Source organism: Rutilus rutilus, assembly GCF_951802725.1.
Source record: "Rutilus rutilus genome assembly, chromosome: 22".
Classification (NCBI taxonomy): domain Eukaryota; kingdom Metazoa; phylum Chordata; class Actinopteri; order Cypriniformes; family Leuciscidae; genus Rutilus; species Rutilus rutilus.
In genome coordinates, this window is record NC_140227.1 from 22,416,184 (window position 1) to 22,436,027 (window position 19,844).

General features: G+C 38.0%; 1 protein-coding gene across 3 annotated transcripts; it reads right to left on the reverse strand.

Annotated features, from left to right (window-relative positions):
- Window positions 1–1,091: 1,091 nt before the first annotated feature.
- Window positions 1,092–19,464, reverse strand: lactbl1b (lactamase, beta-like 1b). 3 transcript variants are annotated; one of them, XM_084395704.1, is made up of 8 exons: window positions 19,375–19,464; window positions 14,511–14,580; window positions 12,114–12,264; window positions 10,828–10,934; window positions 7,493–7,650; window positions 4,138–4,385; window positions 2,960–3,065; window positions 1,092–2,727 (listed from the first exon to the last, which is right to left on the reverse strand). In XM_084395704.1, the coding sequence occupies exons 2-8, from the start codon at window positions 14,571–14,573 to the stop codon at window positions 1,749–1,751; spliced, it is 1,812 nt and encodes a 603-aa protein (XP_084251830.1). In that variant the 5' UTR covers window positions 14,574–14,580; window positions 19,375–19,464; the 3' UTR covers window positions 1,092–1,748. The 3 variants fall into 3 exon arrangements, with proteins under 3 accessions (XP_084251830.1, XP_084251832.1, XP_084251831.1); XM_084395706.1 differs by lacking the exons at window positions 14,511–14,580; window positions 19,375–19,464 and adding an exon at window positions 12,787–12,983 and having other exon boundaries at window positions 4,138–4,199; window positions 4,293–4,385; XM_084395705.1 differs by lacking the exons at window positions 14,511–14,580; window positions 19,375–19,464 and adding an exon at window positions 12,787–13,030.
- Window positions 19,465–19,844: the final 380 nt, after the last annotated feature.

The following is a 19,844-nucleotide window of genomic DNA, read 5'->3' on the forward strand; positions in this document are numbered from 1 at the left end:
AGATGAAGAATAATACTTGAGCCAGAAGGGAATCATCGAAAAAAAAATATTGAAAATAGACCAATACGAGCTGCATGGAACATTAATCTTTACAGACTATTAGGGAAAAGTATGTCTTTTATGTTTCAATTAACTGCAGGGGCTTGTCAGAATGCTGTGTGCAGGGGTTCTGGCTTAAATGGTGCAATTATGGAGTTTTATTGGTGGTTTAGAAATGTTTGTGCCAAAAGTGCTTCACTAGAATTCAATATCATGAGAAATTATGAGAATATTTTTTGTATTGTTTGATTGTTACTTGATTACATTGAAGAACTGTGGCTTTACTTTTAAAAGAAACAAATATTGCTCATTATTTGTTTATTTTTCCATTCTAGTGACGTTGCCTGTTGACAGTTTAATCTAGCAGTTCCATCTTGCTGTGACATAAATGAGAGATGAATGGGTATAGCTGTCTCGAGGAGAGACTTTGATATCTGTAATTTATAGAACATTTATAGAATTTATAGAAGAGAGAGATATAGAGAGAGGGAGAGAGAAATATTAAAACCAACTTCATATGACAAAAATCATTTGCGAGTACATTATTTTTGCACACTCTATAAAAAAAATGTTTTGAATCTGTTATAAATTCAGTTTCAGAGGGCACGTCTGTTTTCCCCTGCCACAGAATTAAGTTCCAATTGCAGATAGGTTTATTTTGGTATGTTAAGCGTTATGTATTCCACTGAATATTGTTTTATTTTTTGTAAATAAATTGTATTCAATTGCCACTGTAACTAAGCCTAAGCAAATTATGGACACAAACTCATTTGCATTCTCATAATTCCATTCTTATCTCTCATAAAGTTAATATAATGTGTATAGCGTTGTTATGTTAATCAGAAACACTTTCAAAGTGCAGTCACAAGTACAAAGTCTAAAAGTTAGAGTATTTTTAGGAATTTATAATGATCTTATGAATTTTGGTTTTACCACAGTCTATAATTCACAATCAAAATGATTGTTATGCTGACCTTTTGATGATTAAATAGTCTATACATTAATATTTATTCATAGAATGGGACAAGACTTATTTTGCATAAAAGACTATTAAAGCATTGAAAACTGAATTTATTTTTGCATATTTAGTTGCAATGGCATAGAAAATTAAAATGTGACTGATTTAGTGAGACCAATTTAGTTAAGTATTAATAAGAGCTCATTGTTTGTATAATGTTGTTTTGCTTGAAAATTATTCATAATGTTAGATCCAGAAAATAGCATTAATAATTTATGTACAAAGTTAAAAGGGTTTTTATATACAGTACCTGTCAAGGTCTTGAAATGAGTTTCTAAAACTCAGCTTTGCCATCACAGGAATAAATTACATTTTAAAATATATTCACATAGTAAACAGTTCTTTAAATCTGTATTCATATTTTGCAATATTACTGCTTTGACTGTATTTTTGATTAAATAAATGCGACCTCAATTAAACTTATTTCAAAAACATAAATTGTAATGATTACAAACTTTTGACAGGAACTGTAAAATTACAAGTTATATAATAAGGAAGAACATGAAAATATAAGGACATCTTTATATACAAGGACATGAACGCATGTGCAAAAATAGGTTATGCTGAAATTTCCTCATAGGTTAAACAAGCTATACAGGAAAAACAATGACAGTGGTAACCCTCCTCTGTTTTAATTTGACCCAATCGCTCATATATAAAGCCCCACAGTTTTTCGGAAACCATTTCATCCTTAGTTGGAGAACGTGGGTCTGCGAGATATTCTAATTACATTGTATGTGTTGAGCCCTGGAGCGTCGAATCCAGGAGACACACCCTTCTTGTCAAAGACATAAAAGTTAAAAAGCTGTCCATCTTGGGCTTCGAGGGACACGGATGCGGTGTTGACAATCAGTACACAGGGATATTCTTTCTCGAACACAACTCTAAAGACTCTGTCCACTAAGTAATTCAATTTTATGGTCCGGTACCGCTCAGGGATAAGATCCTCAATTTGAGGTCCAAACTGCTGCATGATCAAGACACCATCTGGCCCCGCTTTAATCTCGTAAAACGTGATGTTGCCGTAAGTGTAAAAGCCCACATAGGGAGCAGGATTGGGGGGAGGAATAAGAAACCGCTTGGCCTCCCTAAAGGCCCTTTGCATGGCGGGAATTATATAAGAGTATGCCTTTGACACTACATCCTGGTTCTGCGGTCGTGTGCCCGCCATTAGCACCACCAAGCCTAGCTTAAGCCGAGGAACCAGAGAGAAAGTAGCGGAATAGCCGTCCAGATCACCATCCTTGCGTAGCACCTCATATCCCATCTGTTCATTCACTTCCCACGGCGTTCCGGTGCGATTGGCAAAGTAGTCTTTGTCGCAGCGGAACAGAGGGGTTAGCATAATTTTTAAGGTGTCAGGCTCCAATAGCTTGCGGTGATAGGCTCCCAGCAACATCATGGATAACTTAGCCATATCAGCAGCCGTCGAATACATCTGGCCTGAGGGGCGGTACCACCCCAAGTCATAAAGAGGCGCCATTTGGCCACTGGCGTACACACCGACAGCCATTTGACTTTGGATAGCAGGACTGATGTCAAACCCTGTGTCCTCCATTCCCAACCTGCCCAGAATGTTATCTGTGACCCATCGCTGGTAATTGATACCCACAACTCTCTCAGACAGGACATGGGCGAGCAAAGAGAAGGCCAAATTGCTGTAGTGACATCTAACAGAGAAAAGAGAAGAGCATGTTATGTCTTCTTTTTTTTTTACCTCAAAGGCAAGTTATTAGGAGACAACAGGAATGTTATTATCATGGTCCATAACCTTTCCATAACACTCACACACACACACACACAAAAGCTATTGAGATGTACACAAAATGAGGTTTGTTAAAAGTAGCTGACAGGAACAAATACGGTTACATAAATAAGACAGATTAATGTGGCGGAACTTACTTTGTCCCTGGATCTGCGACGAGCACATCATCTTGCAGGAGGTTGATTGCAGCCTTTGTCTTCCCTTTCCACAGCAAGTTAGTTCCACGGAGTCTTCGGGGTAGACCTGCAAAAAAAACCTATATTAGACTCAAAAGCTGCAGCTTGCGAGGAAGTGGGCGAAGAAGGCTTTATATTCAAGTCTTTAAGGCGCAGGATTAGCTGGCCTCTTCCATTTTCATCTTTGTTTTTACGTGACATTTATCAGTCAACTTTTGGAGAGAAACAGTGCAGCCATTGGATAAAACTGAAACTTTCTAGTGCGCATGTGTCGACCGCTTAAGTTCATGCACACTATCAATTTGAGTATACATAGAAAGGTTATATGTTCAGCTGGTGAATGTGATTTCACCAAGCAGAACATGTTCTTTATGGATCAACATCCTTGTTAATCCTGGAACAATCTTCCAATCAACCAATCAGATTTGAGGGATTGGTTAAGAGTTAATGTTTTTTTTAATGTTTAGAGTTTAGTCTTACATCAACACCTATCGTTTCCCTTTGTTTTTAGGGATAAGTTATGGGTAGGGTTAAATTTAGGCAGAGGAGTCAGACTATGTTTTTGGATGTGAATGTTGTCCCAGGATTAACAAAAGTGTTCACGTCAAAAATGAAGTATACCAAACTCATACTGGGGGGAAAAGTTTTTTTTTTTTTGTAAAGGTAAAACAAAATCTTAGTAAAAAAAAAATGTTTTAGTTAACCTTTTTAGTTGATCATTAGAAATGTCTGATATTATCTTTTTAACTGCCTGCATTTATTTCTGTTGTGTATTTGTGTGTCATATTTAAATATACTGAAAAGCTTTTCATCTTTACCAGCCTGTGTATTTATAGTGAGAACAGTAATCACACACATCAAGTGGATTGGTAGACAGGTAGATTGCTGTGAAAATGGAATAGATGAGTTTTGTTTTCAATTCTGAGCTCTTGAGTTTGTTCCACTAAATTGCCCATGTTCACCACCAACAATTGAGGCCAAACAGCGGGTCCAATGCTGAGTTCAAAGAAACATTCATTTTGACCTGCTGCTACAGGTATTAAAATGCTATAAACAGAAACTTGTGTTTTTTTCACATCTCAGTGATTGTGCAACCATGGAATTGCTTCTTGGCACAAAACTGGAAGCTAGAAACTCACCAGAAAGCTGGCTGGCCATTCTCCTTAATGTTACCGAGGACGATCTGATTTGAACCTCACCACTGTCAAGGAAGATCAGCCCGTCAGTGACGTATTTCAGCTCAGAGTCTCTGCTTTTGCCCAGGGGGTTTTTAATGGTGAAGTTGTCCACATACTTCTCCAGGGGGTCATCCAGGGAGCCCACCTTGCCATCTTCCCACAATCTATACAGCATCAGGGTGGGAAAGATCTTGGATACACTGGCAATCCTACAGAAGGGGCGACAACACAGCAGATTCTTTATTCAAATGTGCTCAAAATAAGATTTTTATTATTTATGGAAATAGTCAAGCTATGGGAAAATAACATCAGTTTTTGCATTGGTGCTGGAAGTTCAGAAATGAAATTTAATTATTAATCATGAAAATACAATCAAATGGTCAGACATCAAGTGAAGTATAATACTACTTTGAACATCGAAGCATGTATTTCTAGCCATCAGTCAAGTAACATACTGTTCTGACATACTGAGGTTTTATTTTTTTGTGTATATTTCAATAAAAATGTCATAATTCCAAATGATTTTGCGGTCATATTATGCCTTGCTGGCACTGTACACTCCTGACTTGTTTAGTTGTTTGCATTGTGTGCCACTGATTGACTGGCCAACCCAGAGTGCGTCAGAACTCGACACTGAGACTGACCTTGAGTATTTTATGAGCTCAATTTCAGCCTTTTGAACTTTGCCCTCATAAATCCTACCATTCTCATCCATGCGAGTAAAACAGACCAAAACACTTCGCAACTCAAAGATGGATTATATAGCATTTGTGAACACCCTTGACACTGAAAAACATCATAAAACCAGTCTACAATCCATGACAAGAGTTTGAGCTTTGAAAACAGTAGCTGAGTTATGTACAAGATGATATTTACACAGCTAGAACTGGAGAGAAACAGCTTATAGCATTAACAGGATGTAGAAATGACTACTTTTTTAAAAAAATAGAGGAAATGCCTATATATTTTCAAGATCTGATTAAAACAGCAGCCTTGTCATCTGTATTCAAGACCACTTCATGCAACTGCCAACCCTCAGAACCTTTAGAAATAATCTGGCCTAAACAGCACAGCACTACAGTCCATGGATAGGTTTTATAAACAAAAAAGAAATGATGTGACAGCAAATATAGATATTTGCCTATGCCTTTGTACATAAACTGCCTAAATGTGGACTTGGTGGTCTATAGTTTAGATAGAAAAAAAGTTATATTATTATGATCCATGTAAGATCCTTTTGAATATATAATGCACAATAGCATGATATTAATTAGCAAAACACCCCCAGTCCTCAGTAAGTTTGAAACAAAAACATAATTCTGGAAATAGGCATGCAGATCATAAATAACCCATGAATCATTTATAATGCATGTATTTAGATAACTGAGCACAAAGAATTCATTCCTTTTAAATTTTACATTCCTTGCTTTATTCTGAAAAAAGGAAAAAGTAGTGCTGGTATTCATTTGGTTCTGTTTCATAATCAGAATCAGAATGTGCTTTAATGGCAATTATGTCTGCATACAAAGAATTTATCTTGGTGAAAGGAGCGTTCAGAAAAAAGTACAGACATACATAGGGATAAAGCAGTAAAAAAGGAATATAACACAAAAGTGGATATGTGCCAACATATATATATATATATATATAAATCAAATTGATTAATATATACAGACCCTTTCCAAAAAATTAGAATATCATGGAAAAGTTTATTTATTTCCATAATTCCATTCAAAACGTTAAACTTCCATAGATTATAGATTCAGGGCCCACAACTTAAACGATTTCAAGTATTTAGTTGTTTATTTTAATTTGGGCTTCCAGCTCATAAAACCCACGAAAACAGGATTTCAAAAAATTAGAATATTACATGAAATCACACAGTAATTACACAGTGATACCATGGTCATTGAACCAGGTTTTGGTTATTTTGGCAGTGTGGGCAGGTGCAAATCCTGCTGGAAAATGAAGTCAGCATCTCCATAAAGCTTGTCTGCTGAAGGAAGCATGAAGTGCTCTGAAAATGTCCTGGTAGACGGCTGCGTTGAGTGGACAGCACAGTGGACCAACACCAGCCGATGACCAACACAGACTGTGGAAACTTCACACTGGACTTCAAGCATCTTGGATTGTGTGCCTCTCCATTCTTCCTCCAGACTCTGGGACCTTGGTTTCCAAATGAGATGCAAAATTTGCTCTCATCAGAAAAGAGGACTTTGGTCCACTGTGCTTTATTAAATCCAGAGTCAACGCAGCCGTCTACCAGGACATTTTCAGAGCACTTCATGCTTCCTTCATTTTCCAGCAGGATTTGCACCTGCCCACACTGCCAAAAGAACCAAAACCTGGTTCAATGACCATGGTATTACTGTGTAATTACTGTGTGATTTCATGTAATATTCAAATTTTTTGAAATCCTGTTTTCGTGGGTTTTATGAGCTGGAAGCCCAAATTATGTACAAATAAACAACTAAATACTTGAAATCGGTTAAGTTGTGGGCCCTGAATCTATAATCTATGGAAGTTTAACGTTTTGAATGGAATTATGGAAATAAATAAACTTATCCATGATATTCAAATTTTTTGGAAAGGGTCTGTATACACACACACACACACACACACACACACACACACACACACACACACACACACACACACACACACACACACACACACACATGCACAAATTAATTGATTTTGTGTTGTGATGTACTTGTACTAATGATAGAAAATTAGAAAATTCTTTTTTCTTTGTCTTTTATTTATATTTTTACTGCTTTATACCTATGCAAGTCTGTACTTTTTTAGTATAGTATATGTATTACATTGTATCACATTGAAAATGCAACACATTTAAGCTGTATTGCTTGAAATGACAGCTCCAATCACAAATTAGAAGTGAGCAAATTAGAATTAGCAAATTAGAAGTGGATTCGGACTGATTAAATCAATCTAGGCACACAGTTGGCCTCAATGTGGAAATGTGTGCTTCATCAATGAAAAACAATAAGATAGCTCTTATGTGATGATGCTTGAATAATTGTAACTATATGGGTCTGACTGAAGGACCCTTGAGAGCGGGATTTGAGCACACAGACACTTAGTTGGCATTTGGTGATAATGTCACCCCTCTCCATGCCAGACTCCTTCATATGAGGGCGATCTGTGTGCTATGCAGAGGAAAGTTGATCATATCTCCTGTCAGCCAGTATAAGCAAGTATTTTGAATGCAAGTCCAAACAATGTATAAGATAAATATAAAAATATTGAACACATATATTTTATAAAATATATTATATAATGACATATGATGTACCTGTAAATGGTGTATTCATTTGGTGGTGCAGAGTTAGGATCACTACCATTTCTCTTGCCGAAGTTCCCCGTCCACAGCACTGTGTCATTGTAAGTAACAATAGCTGACAGTGAGGGCAGACTGACGGGGTTGATGCTATTGCGCAGCAGTGCGTCAACCTAGACGAATGACAATACATTATTCAATTCATTTATACGGTAGCAATGATCTGTTGGAATACACAACTGTTCAAAAAATATCTTATGCTCACCAAGGCTGCATTTATTTGATCAAAATGCATAGTAATATTGTAAAATATTATTCTAATTTAAAATAACTGTTTTCTTTGTTAATATTTTTTTAAATGTAATTTATTCCTGTGATTTTTAAAGCTGTATTTTCAGCATCATTACTCCAGTAGTCAGTGTCACATGATCCTTCAGAAATCATTCTAATATGCCGAGTTGGTGCTCAAGAAACATTTCTTATTATTATCAATGTAAAAACAGTTGTGCTTCTTAATATCATTCTGAAAACTGATGCATTTTTTAAAGATTCTTTAATGAATTGAAAGTTCAGAAGAACACAATTTGTTTGAAATAGTAATATTTTGTAACATTATAAATAGCTTTACTGTCACATTTGATCAATTACATGCATCCTTGCTGCATAAAAGTATTCATTTCTTTCAAAAACAATCTTCATGACCTCAAACATTTGAACGGTACTGTATATATCCTCATGGTGGTGACAAGTACAAGACATTCTTATGCTGATTTCCCTGAAATATCACTGTGGATATTAAAACAATGCTCTGTTATCATGCTGACCAGCTGGACACAACGGATTCAGGTCAACCAATGGCATGAGACTGGAGTGGGACTTTCTGTTTGACTGACCAATGGCAGACAGGGGGGCGTCTTCTGGAAGCCTGTGCGTAAACAGTCACTATTTTTGCGATTCAATCTGGTGGTGCTAGTGGCACAGAAATTACATGTCAACTTAAATATTGAGAGCATTTTTTTATTAATTCAAATCACTTATTCTACAAGTGATCACTCTTAATGATGCCATCTAAATTGCTGAATATTTTGTAACCTTGAATAAAATGAATATTTTGTTTCCCACAGTTGACATGGTGCCAGTACTCTCAGCTCTCAAGAATGAGGGTGTTCCATGCTGGTAATTGCCACAGGTACAGATTGAGGAACAGCATTTATAAGCTGGGCTACTTCCAGCCAAGGGTTTTGCTGTAATGGCATTTAAAGTGCGAAGGGACATTTTGAAAACATGGCATAATAAATATAAGTGGACTTGATTTTGGAATAAAAAGAAAGTAAATTAGTAGACCAGGCATGTGTCTTAATGCATCCTTTACTGCCTTTTCTGAAGTTGACTCTGAGCTGCTCACTAGCGTGGTATCATGTATGAAAGTTACCACTTGCTTACTTGATCCCCTTCCTACAAGCTTGTTTAAATCTTGTTTTGACTCACTGTGCCCAGCTGTTCTTGGCATTGTCAATGAATCTTTGTGTTCTGGTGTTGTCCCAGCAGCATTGAAAACTGCTGCTGTAACACCTGTTCCGAAGAAGCATGATGTAGATTTGGACAACTTAAATAATTATCGCCCGATATCAAATCTTCCATTTGTGGCAAAAATTTTGGAACGTGTTGTGGCTTTGCAGCTACACAGTCATCTCACAGTAAATAATCTTTTTGAGCCCCTTCAGTCTGGTTTTCGGAAATTTCATAGTACTGAGACAGCCTTGGTCAAGGTCACCAATGATCTGTTAATAGCCTCAGATTCTGGTTCTCTTTCTATTCTTATCCTCCTTGATCTTAGTGCCGCTTTTGATACTGTTAATCACAATCTTTTACTCAACCGTCTGGAAACTGTCTTTGGTGTTTCTGAGATTGTTTTAACCTGGTTTAGATCTTACCTCTCTGATCGTAAGCAGTTTGTCTGTATGAGTGGCTTTCGGTCTGAGCTCGGCTCTGTCCGTACGGGTGTTCCTCAAGGTTCAATCCTAGGCCCGTTACTTTTTAGCATTTACATATTTCCACTTGGACTGCTACTAAGATCACTTGGGCTTAATTATCACTTTTATGCAGATGACACTCAGATTTATATTCACTCTAAACCTGGTCAAAATCTGGATGTTCCTTTTTTAACACATTATATTTCTGAGATAAAAACATGGATGTCCCAAAATTTCTTGTGTCTCAATAGTGATAAGACTGAGGTCTTGCTTATTGGCACCCCTCATCAGCTTCGTAAGGCTGGTTCACTAATTTTAAACATAGATGGCTCTGATTTGGAGGCACAGACTAAATTAAAAAACTTGGGAGTTATATTTGATTCTAGTCTGTCCTTTGACTCTCATGTGCGGTACATTGTTAAGAACTCTTTTTTTCATCTCAGAAACATTGCTAGACTCCGCTCTATGTTATCCCTCTCGGTGACTGAAAGGCTTATTAATACCTTTGTTTTTTCTCGCATTGACTATTGCAATGCACTTCTTGCTGGGGTTCCTAAAACCACACTTAACAAATTACAATGTGTACAAAATTCTGCTGCTAGGATTTTGACTGGAATCAGGAGAAATGAGCATATTACCCCGATTTTAAAGTCTTTGCACTGGCTCCCGGTCAGGCTCCGAGTTGATTTTAAAATCCTTATGCTCACATATAAGGCACTGCATGGTTTGGCACCTCAGTATCTGTCTGCGCTTTTAACTTTATACACACCTAAGCGTCATTTACGCTCTTCACAAGCTGGTCTATTGGCAGTCCCACAGACTCGATTGCGTACTGTGGGGGACAGGGCTTTCTCATCCTATGCTCCTAGGCTTTGGAATGCTCTACCTCCAAATATCAGAGATGCACAGTGTCTGAGTAATTTCAAATCTCTTTTAAAAACGCATTTTTTTAGGTTAGCTTTTACTTGATTTTTTTTTTTTTTTTTTTTTTTTTTTTTTTTTGCATCTTGTTGTATTGTTGTATTGTATTTTATTGTAGTGCTGTATTTTAATTTTGCTTGTTCTAGTATGTAAAGCGCCTTGAGAAGCTGCTTTAAAGGCGCTATATAAGAATAAAGTTATTATTATTATAAAGGACAAAATCATTCGATAAAATAAAAATACGTTTTGTTATTGTTTTGTGCTTAATATAGTTTGAAAATATTTATATCCAAGATTGGATTATGCTTGATGTAAATAAACTGGGTTGACCATTTCAAACACATGTGAATTAAAGAATAATGGACTTTTAGAATAATAAAATCATCGCACAAAAGGACAAAAACAATGATTAAGATATGATTTTTGAGCAGTGAAGTTCGATCTTCACATGCTTACTTTCTCAAGCGCCTCCTTCAAACTGGGGATGGGGTGTTCCAGAAGTGTGGGCTCCGGGAACCGAGGGCACATTCTCAAAGATTTGGATCTTTCCCCGGCATTTCCATCTTAAGAATAAGCACACAGAATACATATATATAAAATGAGAGAATCTTCTCTGTTTGTTTGGACTTTTATGTTGTATTTTCAGAACCAATTAAACAATTGGACTACAAAGGGACGACAAAACTAGACACATGAAACAGGGAACATGTAACATGAACGGGGCAAAGGAAAACTTTAAATTTTTTGAACATGGCACATTCATTTCCCAATTAAACAGAATCAAAACAGATTATAATCATGTGCCCGAACAGTGAATTAAAACCTTTACTGATTATTTTTGAACACACTTTAATTTCCAATTTCCAAAACAGAATGAACGTTAACAGAGACAATTAATGGCATTAATATATTTTGTTATTGTTCTGTGCTAAATATATGGTGGTTTGAAATTATTTATATACAGGATTTGAATGATGTAAATAAACTGTGTTGACCATTTAAACACACGTTAAATAAATTGCAAATTGAATTTTTTGAGGATAAAATTCAAGCCATCATGTGGGTTAAAGAAATGTGTCTTAATAAAGGGAGTGAACTTAATCCTTAAATGCGTGAATGTTTGTCCAATCATTATTTCACATTCGGGTCACAGCCTGGTTAAACTGGGGTGTGGTTTAGTGACCTGAAAAGTGACCATTTACTACACCTTCACCTGAAAAGAAGACAGTCTTCCATCTTTAGAGCTCTAAATCAATCCCCACTCACAAAGACAGCTTATAATAGGACCTTCTAATCACACCTCGAGTAACCTCTAAGACAACATATCTGACACCAAACCAGACATATTTTGGTCACACTTTAGATTAGGGTCCAGTTCAAATTATTAACTTACTATTAACTACAACTTTTGCCTCTATAAACTCCTAATTACTGCTTATTAAGTTAGTTGTATGGGTAGCATTAAGGGATGTAGAATAGGGTCATGCAGAATAAGGCATTACTATGTGTTTTAGGTACTAATAAACAGCTAATATCCTTGTAATGTGCATGCTAATAAGCAACTAGTTAATAGTGAGAACTGGACCCTAAACTAAAGTGTTACCAATTTTGCTTTATAAATATTTAGAAGTATTTATAAAAAATGTGAAAGAGATTTCTTTGCATTTTAAAAGTTTAAAAGTGTGACTCAAGGCTTTCATACAGAAGAAGTATTGCACATGACCTGTGGACAACTCACTCACCTGCCACTAACTTGGGCAGCTGGTACTGCCAAATGAAGCAAGCAGTCATGATGATGGACAGCAGCAAGAAAAAGACCAGGCCCAGTTGAGTCCATTTCACCTTCATTTTGCTGGTTTTGGTTAAACCGTCAATGGCAATTGCTGGGTCTGGCTTTAAAAATTTAAGAAAACAAAAATAAAATAAATGCTGTTCTTTTGAACTTTCCATTCATCAAAGAACCCGGAAAACATTAATGATAATAAGAACAATTATTACTGAGCACCAATGATAACTGAGCACTAAATCAGCAATGATTTCTAAAGGATCATGTGACTCTGAAGACTGAAGTAATGGCTGCTGAAAATTCAGCTTTGCCATCATAGGAATGAATTATATTTTAAATATATTCAAATAGAAAACAGTAATTTTAAAATGCTTCACAAAACTGTGAAACATGCATCAATCAAAATTCCACAATAAATGAGAAAATGAAGCACAGTGTGCCTCTGAGGCTCCATTCTTCATGCTGTCAATCAAAATATTATAATTTATGACTGCAAGATAAAAAAAATCCAAACAATCATAATAAAATTGGGAGACTTAGCCAAGGAGAACAAATTATGATGTAAAACCTGCAAGTAGTTGCTGACAAACGCTCTTTACAACAAGAATAAACAATATAAGAACACTCACCACACGTAAAGCTCCATTTGTTCTATTGTGCCTATATATACAGTTCTGTTTCAACTACTTGTCCCAATCCAAAAGTGTGAAGATTTTGTATGGAATTCCGCCTCTTCTAAAGTGGAAAACCCCATTCCATGGCAATTACAACTGAGGTAGCACTGGGTAAACACAGACCTGACTCCTGCCATCTCCACACTGAGTGTGGCATAATCCTGGCCGTCTGATTCCCTTTGACAATTAAATTTCCTCTTCCACCACAGCGCCTGACCTGACATCATAATCCCAAGATTTACCCCTCTAAACCCCATCAGACCAGGGCGGTTCTTTATCTTAATCCCAGCAGATCAGTTCACTTGGCTGCTGTTTTCCGCTTTCAGTGCTTGTGTGGCGTTCCCTGCTCTAAACTACCAGACTTCCCACGTAGGGAGAATCAAACTTCAAATCTAATGAGAATTTTTCCATGTCTCAAGACTACAGATGACAAGAGATGTCAGACTTCATCTTGCAAGAGCATTTAATCCCATAAAGTGAATGTCGACAAGAAGACATGCCCAAGGGGACCGCAGGATATGTTATATAAGGGACACAAGGATATATGTACTGTTTTTTGAATGCACAACATTTTGGTCACATATAATGTACATAGCACTAGACTCATCTTTCGGCAGACTCATCTAGACTCTCACTAGACTCATCTTTTGGCAGATATTCTCTAACACCAATCTTATCAGGCCATTAGCAGGTGCTAAATCTACACTACTGTACTCCACTCATCTAAAGACCCTGACATGTGACTCTAACAGCAGTCCGTGATTGGACCATCTGACCTGGAGCTAAACATTGGGATTAACAGGAGCAGCAGGGTTTGCCATCAGAATGAAATAAACCATCATCACTAATAAATCCTCAGATGTGAGATTACTGGAGTTTGAGTATAGCACTGACATTTACAAAAAAAATAATATATATATATATATATATAATTACTACCTTTGCCAAATGGGCAATTTCTCTAAACAATAAAATTAGATTTAAAAAAATAAAAATAAAATAGATTGAACGCTTTTTAAAAAAACTTCCATTGTCTGTCCATTGGGCAATTTCTCAATAAATAAAATGAGATTTGTTTATTATCATAAAATAAAGAAAAATAAAGAAAACCTCATAGGATTAGGTGAAATTAGTGAAATTACAGAGAAAACAGCACCTGAACAATGTGCTTAAATGTGCTGAAAAAATGCAGTAGACAGTATAAAGAGGCTGGTCCCATGATGTTTACCATGTAAATCTCTCAGTATTCCAGTTAAGGCAAAAAAAAAAAAAAAAAAACATTTGTTCTGGCACATCATGTAATAATGTAAAGCATGAACATTCATATTCTGAGGAATAATGAGAGAGACTATGCAACTTGATCCAACCACTGCAGCATCACATCTAATGAGTTTGAGTAAATCAAAAGGGATTGCTAATGTGATGACAGTGAAACACACTGTGAGCCTCATACGCATATTCGCATGCAAATATAAGCACAGATGGTCATGAACTAAACATTGATGCGTCAAAGGATTAGTACATAGCTTGTGACTCAACAAGAGAAGCCATAATCTAATTGTTTAGTCTTTGCTGTTTACTTTTTAGAGAAGGATTTGTGTTTGTATTCGGTCATGCACAATTTCTCTGCAGAGTAAAATATGCTTGGGCTGTGAAACTGAAGCCTTTATGGAAATTACCTGGGGCTGGACTCCATCCACAGATGTCTCCCTCAGGACCACCTTGCTCCCCGTCTCTCCCATTTTTACTCTACCAAAAGCGGAAAATACAAGACAATTCACTGGTTTGGTCAAATTACTTGCAAAAAGAGGCATAGATCTCATTTTAGTTTAGGGTGGGAGAAAAAGCAGGAGGTTTTCTGTATTGGCCAATGATTTGATGCTAATTTTTTTTGTCCTATCTATTAATTTATTTGAAAATACATAAAAACACAGTTGCATACAATGACATGAATACATCTCTTCTACAATGTGCATATTGTTAATTAAAAATGTAAAATCATTTCGATATTTTTGGGGGGCATAAAGTGAAAAATAAACATTGATATTTTAAAAACTTTTGTCAGGCAAATCAAAGTCATGTAGAAACATGTAGGCAAAGTACATGTAAATAAATAACACTCAACCAACAAACAAAGTTTGTAAAATATCATGTAGTGCAACTCTAATATCACTGTATGGGCAATTTCTAAAAAAAAATACATACATAAATAAATAAATATTTTTAGATTAGTTTAGTGTCCACAAAGGATGGGTAAGACACATTTACATTCTGCACTTTCCAATAAATAGTTTGCATGTGCTACTCACTCTTGTCTAGGTGTTATTCAGCTGAAAGCTTGTCATTTTTTCACAATTCTTTCAATTATCCGCAGCTGCCACCTGTAAATAAATGCTTCTCTAACGGATCTTCTGCTGTATTTAACTCAGCACAAGAAAGACACAGAATATCATCTTGTCTGTATGTGACTCACCCTTTTTGAACCCAAGCAGTCAGATATTCATTTTAGCCCTCAAGGATAGGGGACATTGCTCTTGGGCTCTGACTGATAGTAGACTAGACTATATACTCAGCCTATTGAAGTCAGGGAGTAATAGCACATATTTGATGAGCCTTCACCTCTTAAGAGTTATATGTGAACGTCTGCTTTACAATTCAGAATACGTCTCACACGCAGGGTCCAGAGGGCTCAACATGCCCACCAAAGACCTGTTCTTTTCTCACATTCATATAAATTCAGGGTGATATCTGAACAAAACCTGTTGTTCTGCAGATGAGTCATTGTCCTGAGAGGATATCGTTTGGTCTAGCACATAAAAAGGACATTTTTCAGTGAATCACTATTGTTCACAAGCTGAATCACGCAACACAACATGCACTGAAGTATTACTTAACATTTAGTGGTAAAGGTAATATTCACACAGCAATTAAATAGACACACAGCAATTAAAAAAGGATCTGCTTCATCGCATGTCCATTTCCAATTAAAACCCAATGCAAGTGACACTGAAATTATGACACGATTTCATGAATTGCAGCATTGGACCAGTGCTATTTTAGTCCCTAAGAGCTCATTATCTGTCTGTATGGCTCACGACGCATGGAAATTTCTGTCAATTACTGTGAATTCAATATGAAACAAAGCTACTATAACATGGTTGTCACAACAAGAGAGGTCTAAATTTAAAATCATTATAAACAGTTCCCATAGTCGACGTAGTCGATGTGTCGACTGATTGGGATCACACTTATGGAGCCTGTCATCTTCGAGTATTGATAAAAACAAGCCCATGCACATTGGCGAGCGAGATGCAATGGTATAAACCGTGGTATAAACACGGAAGCGGATGCACGCACCACTTGTCTTTCGCTTCGGAGCCTATTGGTCTTCATGACGGTGTCTCTAAAGAGTGTTGATTCATTCAACGAGCGAGTGTGTCGGTGCTTCTTCTGGAAGTCTCTCCCGGTGCTGGTGGTTCTACAGCGCGAGTGCAGCGGTGGTCGCAAGCCTTCTGAGCTCTCAACTGCTGTTCTAACAATTCCTTTTTGTGTTTTTGCCCGGTTGAGGGCGAAGAAAGTGAGTGCTTCACTGGTACAGGCTGCACCATCCCTGTCAATGTTGCAGCGATCATTCCCCTGTGTGCTCCGGCACTGGTGAGAGTTTTAATTTCCTGAAAGAGCAAAACGGGTGCGTTTGTGTCTTTTTCAAGATGTGTTCGATCGGCTCCGTACTTTCTTTCCTGCAGGATGGGTTGGAGCGAGGGCTGTCTCCCTCCACCCTCAAAGTGTATGTTGCCTCTATTGCTGCACATCACGATGCAGTGGATGGGAGATCCGTGGGAAAGCACGATCTGATCGTCAGGTTCCTGAGGGGAGCGAGGAGACTGAATCCGCCTTGTGCCCCCTTTATACCCTCTTAGGACTTATCTCTGGTGCTGACCGCACTGCAGAGACCTCCCATTGAGCCACTGCAGGCAGCTGAGTTAAAAGTCCTGTCTTTAAAAACAGTTCTCCTGCTTGCTTTGGCCTCCATCAAGAGGGTAGGGGACCTGCACGCATTTTCGGTCGACGAATCATGCCCCGGAGGAGGCAGACCCAGCCCTGGCTTTTCTCTGTCCCGTCCGCTCCTTGCGGTTATATGTGGACAGAACGCAAAGCCTCAGGACTTCAGACCAGCTCTTCGTCTGTTACGGAGGTCAGCAGAAGGGAAAAGCTGTCTCCAAGCAGAGGTTGGCCCACTGGATAGTGGATGCCATCATCTTGGCGTATGAATCACAAGGTGCACCTTGCCCTCCTGGGTTGCGAGCTCACTCCACTCGGAGTGTAGCCGCGTCCTGAGCTGCGGGCTGGGCGACACCTAACACGTTCGCTAGATTCTATAGCCTACGTGTCGAGCCAGTTGCTTCCCGTGTGCTCTCTTCGCATAGAAGCCAGTCTACACTTTAAGCCCGGTTCGAAGTGTCGGCTTGCTGCACCATTCCCCTCCTATGGACCGGATCCGTGAGCTATTCTTGCTCCAGTAGAGTTCCTCTTTAGCCGAACCCCGTTGAGTTCCTCCACACCCTTCGGCAATGGACGTGGCGGAGTGTCCGATGCCAGGCCTAACACTCATATGCACTGGTGGAACCTGTGTTAGGCTGGATCCATATGTTGTGATCCCTACGGCGATCCCATATGTGTATTCTTCCACGGTACGGCTCCCTGCTGTGAGCCCGTGTCGTCACTGTCCGGTGAGTCTCCCTTGTTATAGGCTGGAGCCACCTCAGTGACATTCCATATACAGTATTGTACTGCATATGTTGTATCCTCCACATGTTACCTACCTACGAGCAGGATGTGGCTTCTGCAGCGTATTCCTTTCCAACGAAAGGGCACGCTTTCCCAGTGTTATCTGACTGAGTGGGTCTTGCGGAACAGCAGTGACTTCCCTGGCCTAAGCCCTGTCCCATCTCCGCCTCAATAATGCGGGGGGATCAGAAGGCTTTTGTCTAGGCACTGGAAGGTGGCAGCACTAGTGGCGTTTTAACAGGGATACCAATCAGTCGATACGTCGACTACATCGAATGTGAGCGACTGAAAGGGAACGTCTCGGTTACATATAACCCTCGTTCCCTGAGGGAGGGAACGGAGACGTAGTCCCGTCGCCACTATTGCTGGACCACCGCTGACTCCGGGCTCTGCTCGGCTCCTCAGCGAAAAACAAGTGAAGTGGTGCGTGCATCCACTTCCGTGTTTATACCCGCGCTGCAGGGCGGAGCGCGAGAAGCAAATCTCGCACGGCAATGTGCATTGGCTTATTTTAACAATACTTAAAGATGACAGGCTCCCTAAGCGTGATCCCAATCAGTTGACATGCCGACTACGTCTCCATTCCCTCCTTCAGGGAACGAGGGTTACATACGTAACCGAGACGTTTTTCTCGATTGCTTAATCACAAAAACGGGTTCCTGTAGCATAAGTATATATATACAGTACGTGTGTGTGTGTGTGTGTGCGCGTGTGTGTGTGTGTGTGTGTTTAATTTAAAAGGTGTCTTCCACGTATCATCTTCGAATTAGCATTGGTTATTTTACATTTTTAATCCCAATTTTGCATTAAAATATATTTCTTGGATTTATTAAATAAGTCAAGGAAGAGGTTAAAAATTGGTTGATATTATTACTTTGCCACAATGGTTTAGAAATGTTAAGTGCATTGCATTGTGGGATATAAAATATGCAGTATGCTCTCTTGTACTGCTCATTTTGGCAAGTAAAAGATCATCTGCAATATAGTGTTTGCACCTCCAGGTGCAAACACTATATTGCAGATGATCTTTTACTTGCCAAAATGAGCAGTACAGCAGTACATGAGTTTACATCTTTTATATCACTGCACGCAGTGCTCAAATCTCACTGTAATTGATCAACTGAGCACTAGTGAAAGCCTACGCATGTGAAATATGAATACAACCCCACCCCCCACCAATATAACGTACTTTATATAAAAAACATAGTGTGCCAGATAAAGTATGCTTTATACTTTATAGCGTACTTTGCAGAAAAGATGAAGATATGCTAAAGTGAATGCAAATAAACCATTTTCATCCAGGTAGCAAGCATTTTACATAAACCCAGGGTATTAGTGAGATTAAATATGATTTGCTTTTTCCTACTGGCTTCAGTTATGTCTATCGGGTCCACTTCTTCTATCTGTATCACGTTTTGTTCTGTCATTTACAATTTTAAACTAAGAAATAAGTAAAGCGTAAGCAAAACAAATACTTTAAAGCTATATTCACTATTACTACATGTAAAAATCTCTGAATACACATTAAAATAAGCATGATCTGCCCTTATTTTATAAAGAAAATATTTTGGTCACACTCAACATCAGCATCGGTAATTTTTTGCCACTCTGAAAAGGAACTGCTATTGAAAATGGTAGTTATGTCCATTGCATTAGCATAATTCTGTATAGCACAACTGACGTCCTTACATTTTCTTCTGTTGTAGCTACATAAACCAAAATGCAATAAACACATTTATTTGAACATGAACTTACCCCTAATCGAGGTTTAGGAACTCTCTTATTCTTTGACGATGAAGGAGTATTCACACTCAACGCTCTCTCGTGTTCAGCAAGCTTACTGTGAAGTCACGACAGATGTTGATATCATGGTCATGAATAAATCCAGCTTGCACCAGACCCAAGATTCTGGATTATCTGCCATCTACAACATCTGCCAACATTGGAGAACAGGCAGCACAAATATTGAGCTGTAGTGTTACACAGCAAACCATGTCACTATAGATGGCCTAGCAGGCAATGTTGCTTAATTAGTATTTGGACATTTAAGCCAAATTAAAAGTGTATTAAATGCATTGCATGACAAAATATCAAACCAATATACAATCTATTTGTATAAGGCAATTACACTATATTAACAACATTAAAGGTTCTCAAAAATGTTGAATAATTCATTCACTTGACTTTGGTTTCCATTAGATAGAGATTTCAGTTGTAATAAAAAT